Below are 9,528 nucleotides of genomic sequence, written 5' to 3' on the forward strand. Positions count from 1 at the left end.
AAAAAAACAAAAAAAAAACCCAAACCCAAATCACAACAGTAGTTCTGTCTTTTTTCTTTTCTCGTCGCTTTTAGTGTATATGGTACAACTGTACACTGTGTGAGCAGAGATCCGCCCCGGGGGGAATGGCTGCACCGACCCTGCAGCGCCGTGGGTTCTGTTCTGTCCCTGGAGGACCCCGGCTGTGGGTCTGGGGGTGCAGGGAGAGCCCCCACCCCCCATGGAGCAGCTGGAGGGCCGAGTGGCGGCTGCAGCGTCTCTGCGGCGATGGGAGGGCGCTTCTCCCATCCATGGGAAGTGTTAAAAAGGGAAGGACAGAAAAGAAAGCAAACTCTAAAGAGGTGGATCTCGCTGTGATGATGCGCTCAGGTCCCCCCACGCTGCGTTGCTCCGGTGCTCCCCGCACAGAGCGGTCAATGCGGGCAGCACTGCTGGGGATGCGGGGCTGCAGTCTGTGGCTCCCTGCCTCCTCACCCGGTTCTGCAGCCCTGTGTGCCAGCGTGGTGCTTCTGCACGGATGGGGCGGTCCAGGCTGTGCCCCCACCTCCTCCTGCACAGAACTGCAGTGCAGCTCCGCTGCTCTCAGCCCAGGGCGGCCGATGGGTTTGGTGCTGGGATGGCACAGAGCTCTCCCCGCAGCGCCTCCGTTCGCCCCGTGGTACCGCACTGCCCCGGAGGTGGAGGAAGGGGATCCTGGGGCTCCGTCTGCCCCCCACGCGGGTTCTGTACAGCCCGAAGGCGCCGGGCAGCTCTCAGTTCTCAGGGCTGGCGTTCTGCCGTGCACGAATGAAGGCCATCCCGTGCGTGCGGAAATGCGTCTTGAGGTTCAGCTGGCTGTCGAAGCTGCGGCCGCAGACGGTGCAGGACAGCGCGCCGTCAGCCGCGTGCGGAGCTCCTTCCAGGGGGCTGCGGGGGCCCGGCTCTTCCGCCTCCCCCGCCCCCTTCTTCTTCTTGTGGGTGATGAAGCGATGGCGGTTGAGGGACACCTGGGAGGTGAAGCAGAGCCCGCACTCGCGGCACTGGTGGGAGCTCTCGTCAGTCCGGTGCTGCGGGATGTGCTCCTGGAAGTCGGCGGCGCTGCTGGCGAGGTACCCGCACTTGCGGCAGCGGAAGGGAGCTTTGCGGTCTCCTTTGGGGTTCTTGGAGGGAGGGGTGGTGCTGTCGGGCTCCTCGCTGCACGAGTCCCCGTCGTCTGATGAGAGCTTCCGCTTGCGGCCGGGCACCTGCAGCCATGGGGGGGCGTTGAGGGGGGCAGCTCCAGCAGACCCTCTGTGCTCTGACGGAGGCGGAATGGGGCGCAGGAGTGGAGCCCCTCCAGAACCCACCCGTGGGATCCCACGCACCGCCCCTCATCTGCCCCTCCCCGCTCTCCACTCCAATCCCACAGCCTGGGGCTGCTCCCAGCAGCTGGAAGCTCATAGAGGGGATCCTGTACCCATAGAGTGGATCCCACAGCTGTGCAGAGGGCATCCGGGGCCTCTCCCACCCCGCAGGACGTGGGGGGCACAAACTGACACAGCCCATGCTCACGGAGAGGCCCCACATCATCCCCGATCCCTGGGAGCAGCCATACCTGCACGGCGCCGGCCCCGATGCGTGCGATGATGACCTCCTGGCTCTTGGTCTGGTCGGTCACCTTGATGCCATGCCGCACCTGGATGTGCTTCTCCAGGATGAGGCGGCTGCTGAAGGTCCGTTTGCCCTCTGTGCAGAACCTGTGGGGCACGGGGGGGACGGGCAGCGCTCACCTACTGCCCGCATTGGACATAACCCTGACGTCCTCCCTCCCCCTCCCGTGTGCAGGACACACAGGGGACCCCCCGTGCCCAACTCCCCCCCCACAGAGCAGAGCCCCCCAGCACAAAGTGGTACCGGCACGGGTAGACGCGTTTGATCCCTTCGTGGTTGACGCGGACGTGTCTGCGCAGGCTGGGAGCGGAGCAGAAGGAGCGCTCACAGAGGTGGCACGGGAACTTCTTCACCGACTGTGGGAGACAGAGAGGTGGGGGTACCACAGACAGAGCGCTTCCCTTCCCCCCCGTGGCCCCACGGCCCCTCACCTTCCCGTGGTCCTTCTTCATGTGGGACACGTATTCGTCGCGCTCGGGGAACCACGAGTGGCAGACGCCGCAGGTCCACCCGCTGCCCTTGGATTTGCTGGTTGCTTTGCGCTGGAAGCGGCTGCGCTTGGCCTTGCGCAGCTCCGGGGAGCTGGGGGGGGTCGTCCTCCTCCGTGGAGGACGAGGATTCGTCAGAGATTTTGGGGACGGGGGTTTCCATGGGCTCCTGCTTCGGGGTGAGCAGCACCGCCGCCTTCTTGACCGGCTCGTCCCGTGGCTTTGTGGGCTGATGGGTGTTCTGCAAAGCAGAGGTGCAATGGTGGTCGCCCCCCCTGCACACAGCCCTTCGTGATGGGGGAACCCACAGCCACCGCACGGCCCCGGCCACCCCCGGGTTCCAGATAGCAGCAGCGGTGGCAGCGCGGGAAAGGATGTGTGAACACTGGAAATGTGGGGGACGCTGGGAACACGGGGAACATCAGGACTTTGGGAAGACGGAGCCCAAGGGGCAGAGCTGCAGCACGGAGCCCCTTCCCCCCCAGCCCCATCCAGCGATCCGTGGGTCGCGGCGGTACCTTGAGGTGCTCCAGCATGGTGCGCTTCTGCGCAAAGAGCAGCGGGCAGTCCGGGCACTTGAAGACACTGACGCGCTGGTTGAGCAGATGTTGGTCGAAGTGGGAGGAGAGCAGCGGCTTGTGGGTGAACACCGTGTCACACATGGCACACTTATAGATCATCCTGTTGGGAGCAAGAAGAGTTCAGAGGCTCCGGAGGAGCAGCGTGGCCCCAGCAGGAGCTGCGTGAAGCCCTGCAGGCGGGATGTGCTGGAAGGGGCACTCACTTGGACTGCTGGTTGCCAAAGCCGGGGTGCTGCGTGTAGACGTGCGCGTGGGCGCTGGGCGCAGACTTGAAGGCCATGGGGCAGATGGGGCACTTATGGAACACCTCGCAGTGCGACGTCTGGATGTGTGACTTGATGGAGTTGACGCCGCCGAACACCACGGCGCAGCTGGGGCACCTGGGGGGGCAGGGGGTGAGGAGGGGGGCACTCAGTGCCAGCATCCAAACTGGCTCCGGGAAGGGTCCACCTCAGAGCCAGCCATCCTGTCCCCATCACGGGGGATGCAGAGTGCCCCAGGAGGGCGGCAGAGGCCGTGGGGTTTTTGTGGTGTTGTGCTGAGGGATGGGCACGCTGGGGGGATGTGGGGGGAGGAAGGATCCCATGAGGATGGAGGGTGAGGGGCAGGGCATCACGCCGAGCTCAGCCCCAGCACTGCACTTGGCAGTGCGATGTGGATTTCTGCCCAAAACCCAGAGCAAAACCCACCACAGACCCCCGCCCACCCCAGTGTCCCTGCCCAGACCCCTCAGACCCCCACCCATCCCGGTGCCCCCCACCTGTATCCCACTCTGCGGGAGAAGTGCAGGCAGGATTCCTTCAGGTGGGTCTCAAAGTTGGCCAGCAGGAAATTCCCCCCACACTCGGGGCAGACGTGGGGCGGGCGGTTCTTGTGCATCCGCTGATGGGCGCTGAAGCTGCAGCGGTTGGACATGATCATGGGGCACGTGGTGCAGACCTGGGGGGGCAGAGGAGTCAACCAGACCCTAAAAGGAAGGAGAAGGGGGAAAGGAAGGGGAAAGGGAGGAGGGAGAGGAAGGGGAGGGGATGCTGCTGGCAGGCAGTGCTGCTCTGGGAGGGCTCTGCCTCCTGGGCATGGCGAAGGCTGTTGATAGATTTTGCTCTGCCAGCAACTTCACAGTGAATTTGAGCTCACGTCCCGGTGCTCAGAGCTCCAGGAATTATCCTACTGGCATTTCCAGGTGCTGAGGGGACAGGGCGGCCCTCCCTGCTCCATCCCCAGGCAGGAACAAGGAGCAACCGCCCCCTGCCAGCCGTGAGGCCGCAGTGTCTGCACCTGATGGTGTCCTGCTGCAGCAGCAAGCAGAGGCACTGGGAACTGCTCATTCCCAAAGGAAGCCGGTGCTCTGAAGGTGGGAGCACACTGCCCCCGCAGTGGGACAGCAGGGCTCCCAGTGCCTGTCCCGAGGTCCCCTGGTGGCCGCGGGAGCCCCACAGTCAGCAGCCCCATCCCACGGCAGAGCAAACCTACACCCTGCTCTCACTGCACTCCATTTGTGCTTCAGGCCCAGGAAAGAGGAAGCAGTGCCACAGCTGCACCGTGGCTGTGTGGGACTGCCTGCACCACACTGAGCACTCTGCCCTCCTGGGTGGGGACAGAAGAGCTCCGTGGGTTGCTCTAGGAGTCATCCAATGTCGCTCCAATGTTTGCCCCATGGAGCTCTAAAGGTTGCCCTATGGAGCTCCAAGTGCTCACTCACGGGGCCCCAAGAATTGCTCCAAGAATTGCCCCACAGAGCCCCAAAGGTTGCCCCAAGAGTTGCCCTGTGGAGCTCCAAGTGTTGCCTCATGGACCCCTATGGGTTACCCCATGGAGCCCCAAGGGTTGCTCTAAAACTTGCCAGACGTGTTGCCCCACGGAGCCCCAGGAGTTGCCCCAGGGGCTGCCCCACAGAGCCCCACGAGAGCTCCCCAGGCACTTCCAACCCCCAGCAGGAGGGCTGACATACCGTGCTGCTGGTGGTCCCCGTGGCCACTGCCTGCTGGAAGTGCGCGGCCAGCCCGGCCTTGTCCTTGCACTGCTCCTTGCACTCCAGACACCTGAAGCAGCTGTAGTTGCTCTGCTCCGAGCCGCTGCTGCTCAGGGGCAGGATGGGGAGCTCTGGGGCCCCGTTGGCTGCGCTCAGAGCGTCCTGAGTCACGCCGGCCACTTTGCCGGCAGGGAAGGAAGCCACGGAGACCAGCGGGGTGATGTCCGGCTGCCCGATCATCTGATCCAAGGCGATGGGCCTCATGACCAGGTGGGAGCACTGCATCACCAGCCCCTTGTCCTTGTGCTCGCGGGCGTGCAGCAGCAGGCTGCACTTGTTGAAGAAGACGAGGCGTTTGGTGCAGTGGTTGCAGGTCACCTCGATGCGCATGCTGCGCCGGTCGTAGTGGCGAGCCAAACTCTTCTCCAGAGCGAAGGAATCCCCGCACTCCAGGCACCGGTACCCGAAGGGCGGCAGCGCCAGGCTGGCATCGGCCGGGGGGCTCAGGTTGGGTTTGTAGGTGGGCAGCAGATTCTTGCTGTTGAGGATCTTGTTGAAGGCCTCCACCAGGCTGGATTGGCTCCGGGAAATGACGGTGCCCGCGACGGTCGGGGAGGGCTTCTGCGGCTGCACCATCACCACCGTGGTGCCGTTCAGCTTCTGGTTGGCCGTGGTGGTGATGGCGGTGGTCTGCGTGACGGGGCTGGCGTTGGTCCTCGTGTCGGCCTTGGGCAGCGTCTGCGGCACCAGGTTGATGATGTTCTTGGCGACGGCTTTGCCCGTCTTGGCCGGCAGCACCACGGACTTCTGCTGTGCCACGCTGGCAGCGATCAGCATGGCGCTGCTGGCGCTCTGGATGGTGGAGACGGGCAGCACGGTGCCTTTGATCTTGGTGCCGTTGCCGAGTTGGACGCTGACAATTTTGGGCCCCTCAATGGCTTTCAAGGGGCTGGAGAGATCCATCTTGTCCCGGGACACCTCCAGTGCGATGCCGTCCTCCTTCTCCGCCTCCAGAGCGGCGTCTTCGGAGCTCTGCTCGGCCGAACCCCTGGCAGAGCTGGGCTCTGAGTCTGACGAGACGCGCGTCACCGTGCGGGTGATGCTCCCACAGGAGGTCTTGATGGTTTTGATCCGCACCTTCAGCGGCCGCGAGGAATTGGAAGAAGGGGAATCGTTGTTGTTGCCTTCCTCCTCCTCCTCCTCGGCGCTGGACATACTCTGCGGACTTCCCATCGACTTCTCCAGAGCTTCGCGTTCCTCCTTGAGGGCGATGTCGTCCAACTGCTTTGGAGAAGTGGGGATTCTGGGGCTCTGCACCACGGGAGAGGAAGGCTTAAAGAAGGGCTCCCGGGGGCTGCTGGGCGAGCGCTTCACCTCGGGCAGATTGCTGGCACCGCTGCCCAGGCTGGGGTCAGGGCCAGGCCAGGACGTGATGGGAGAATCGCCCGCAGAGTAGCGGACGGTGACAGACTTCAGGTGCTCCAGGGGATTCTCCTGCAGAGCAGCAGACAGAGCCTTTGGGTTGGCCTCGTGGGCCGCCTCCTCGGAGTCAGACTCCTCTTTCTTGATGCAGGGCACAGCGGGAGGCGGCCCGCTCACACCCCCGGCCTGGCTGCCCTCGAAGGGCTGTGGGAAGGCGGGGGGAAGGCCCTCCACACTCTCCCCCCCAGGCTCCTTGCAGTCCAGCGACGGGGTGGGAGACGGGGAGAGGGAGGGCACAGCCAAGGACTTGTCCTTCGGCTTGCACTCGCGAGCTCTGTCGATCAGATTGGCAGCGTTGTCTTCATTGGGATCGGGGCTAAAATGCGAGAAGATATCCAGGGCTTTGGGACCTTTCTCCTTCACCCAGCACTCTCCATTGGAGGACGCCACGGCTTCCACAGACCTGGCCGCGGGGGACCTGGGCAGCTCGGCCGCCCCGAAGCCGTTCTGCAGCAGGCGGGAGCTGAGGCCGTGCCCATCCTTACTGCGCCCGTCCAGCGCGTCCAGCTGCTCGGGGCACACCGTGTTCTTCACGATGACGCTGACGGCGGTGATGTCGGCGTGGGGCAGCACGTGGTCGGGCGGCCCCGGCTCGCCGGGAACCGGTTTGATGTGAGCCTCTGCCTCCTCGTGGCCCGAGTGGATGGCCTCGTTGGTGTCGATGTCAGGGATGTCGAACGCTGCCAGGAGGTCGTCAAAATCCGGAGTTTTCATGTCACCCATGGTGGGGCCGACGGCGGAGTCTGGAAAAGAGGGAGGAGAGGAACGTCAGCAGCACAACCCCGGCACGAGGCAAAGCGTCACCACCCCGTCCTGAGCTCCCTGAGATGCAACAGAGCCCCACAGGGACACAGATGGGAATCCACCTCCCCCACGCAAAACCCCGCTGCCTCTTCACTTTGAACCCTGAAGCCCTGGGGCGGCTCTGGGAGCTCCTCTGCTTTCACTGCTCTGTCTGTGCACCGCTGTTTGATCCCCAGCCAGGAGGGCCGACAGCTCCGAGCATCCTGAGCATCCATGAGCGTCCTGAGCATCCCTGCACCCTGGAGAGACTGAGAGCTGGGGCTGCCCTGAGGCTGGAGCCACCCGCCCTGACTCATCGTATGTGTGCTGTGCTGAGAGCACAGGCCCCACAGGACCCATCCTAACCCCATAGGATCTGTCCCTGCCCCACAGGACCCATCCTAACCCCATAGCTGATTGTTCTGGGAAACTTGGACCCCAAGCCCCCCCCTCACTGGGAGGAGCATCCCGAGCCCCCACACAGCCAGCAGAGCGTGGCTGCACTGCGACCTGCCTGGCCAGTATGTGCTTATTTTGGGAGCTCAAACCACAAGTGCCAGGCTTTTTTCAGCACAAAATAACTATTTTTCTTTGGCAAAACAAAGGCAGCGCCAGGAGGGGTGAGGAGAGGGGGGGGTATTTTTATCCTTGAGAGCTGCTATCTGCCAGGGAGAGCACTCCGAGCAGCTCAGCTATGGGGCAGAGCATTCTGGGGAGGGATGACTGTGCCCCAGCACCGCCCCGGTACAGCAGCTGTTTCCAGAGCCAGCTGTTTTTAAAGCTGCTTTTCCTGTTTCCTTCCCCAATGCATCTCCCACCGCGAGCTGTCAGAGCACAACAGGTGCTGCCCCCGGAGCTGACATCACCTCCAACCCCCCCCAGCACCCCCAGCATCACATCCTAATGATCACAGTGCCACCCTAATGATCACAGTGCCACCCTAACAAGCTGGCACTTAACGAGGCCGCAGTCCCACCTGCACCTGCCCACCCCCCGCAGCACCTCTCCCACGCGGTGCTGGATGGGTTCTGAGCGCCCACCTTCGTTAGCTGCCCTCGCTAATTTCCAGGACTATTGTTAGTTTTGCTCATCTAAAAGGCAGAAGGGATTCAGCCAAGCTTCTGAGGGGAGAACAGCTCGGAAGAGAAGCAGAGGTTAATGCTGAGGACGGCTCTCGCACGTTGGATATCTTCAATTCGTAGGCACAGCGATATGGGATTGCATCTCCCCACATCTCTCACACTGTGCTTCATTCCTGTGTGTTATTCCCAGCACCGCAGCAGGGAGTTAAAGAACGACAGCATGGGGGGGTGGGGAGGGACCTTCAGGGCCACAGAATGACAGCATAGTTGGGCTGGAGGGGATCTGGAACAACACAGAGCTGTGGGATGGTTGGGTTGGGGGGGACCCAATGGGTCACAGAACCATGGGATCACAGCGAGGTTGGGTCTGAAGGGATCCTACGGGTCACAGAACCATGGGATCCCAGCGCAGCTGTGTTGGAATGGGCCACGCAGCCCCCTGCCCCAACCCCGCCATGATCTCAGCGTCCTTCCCCCCCCAGCACAGCTCAGATCCACCCTGACCACCACGAGCAGCCGGCCCCGCAGCCTGGCCACAGGGATTACGCTGCTGTCCGTTCACCAGAATTAAGCCCACACCATCTGCTGACTGCAGGAAAGATCCAAACAAAGCAGCGGCGGCGCAGATCCAGAACCCTTGACGACTTGGCCGGGCTGAGAGCTGGAGCTTCTGAACGCCAGCAGGTGCTCTGCAGGCACCCAAGGCTCCCTAAAGGGCTCTGCAGCACCACAGCTGTGCCCACACCAAGCGGTTTGACCCACGGCTCGGGCAGCTGCTGCCATAAACGAGGCCCCCCCCCATCCCAATGCAGTGCCAGACCCTCTGGAGAATGCTCCTCGAATGCGGTTCACTGTGGGGACGTAACTGCAGCCCCCAAAGGCTGCCTGCTCCCCAGTGTCGTGCAGAGCTGCCGGGAAATGAGGGCAGGAGGGATTCAGGGACTGAGAATAGAGGGGGAAAACGGAGCTCAAAACAAAACAGCGCGCTCCCTCGTGCCCAAACCTCGGCAACAAAGCCAGGGAGGCCGTAGGGAAGCACTGCGGGGCCCCAGCAGGATTTGCAGACACAGCGACTGCCCACAGTGCGGACCCACATCCCCCAAGGCCGCAGCGGGCACCGCCTGAGCCCAAAGCGACGGGCAGAGCCGCCCGACAGCCCCGGTGGGCTCCGGCGCTCCCAGTTTCCCCAGTGAGGTCGGAGCCCCCCCGTATTCCTGGCGGGCAGCAGCGCTGCCCCGCAGGGCTGAGCATCCCCAGCCCAGGCCGGGATCAGCTCCGGGGTTTTTGAGGCCGTTCCTGGAAACGCGCGGAGCCGCAACGCCTCCATGTGCCGCATCGCCTGGGGAAACGGGGGAACCCCTAAGACCCCCAAGACCCCCGAGCGCAGCGGGACCTCCGTCACCTCCACGGGGCTTTGGGGAACGCGGGAACGCGAAGCGGCCCCCCGAAGGGCTCGGAAAGGGGGGCGGGAGGTCGGGAAGGCCGCCGGGGCTGGCGGGGGGTTCCCCGAT

The 9,528-nt window shown here is 63.6% G+C and overlaps 1 protein-coding gene across 1 annotated transcript; it reads right to left on the minus strand.

The window, feature by feature from the left end:
• Nucleotides 1–6: 6 nt before the first annotated feature.
• Nucleotides 7–9,469, minus strand: ZNF687 (zinc finger protein 687). Its single transcript, XM_019623136.2, is given in 10 exon segments — nucleotides 7–1,223; nucleotides 1,574–1,715; nucleotides 1,873–1,985; nucleotides 2,061–2,219; nucleotides 2,221–2,358; nucleotides 2,636–2,798; nucleotides 2,902–3,078; nucleotides 3,459–3,637; nucleotides 4,650–6,895; nucleotides 7,976–9,469. Coding segments are annotated over 9 exon segments (3,768 nt in total). The 5' UTR covers nucleotides 6,876–6,895; nucleotides 7,976–9,469; the 3' UTR covers nucleotides 7–752.
• Nucleotides 9,470–9,528: the final 59 nt, after the last annotated feature.

This window comes from Meleagris gallopavo, chromosome 27, assembly GCF_000146605.3.
Source record: "Meleagris gallopavo isolate NT-WF06-2002-E0010 breed Aviagen turkey brand Nicholas breeding stock chromosome 27, Turkey_5.1, whole genome shotgun sequence".
Lineage (NCBI taxonomy): Eukaryota > Metazoa > Chordata > Aves > Galliformes > Phasianidae > Meleagris > Meleagris gallopavo.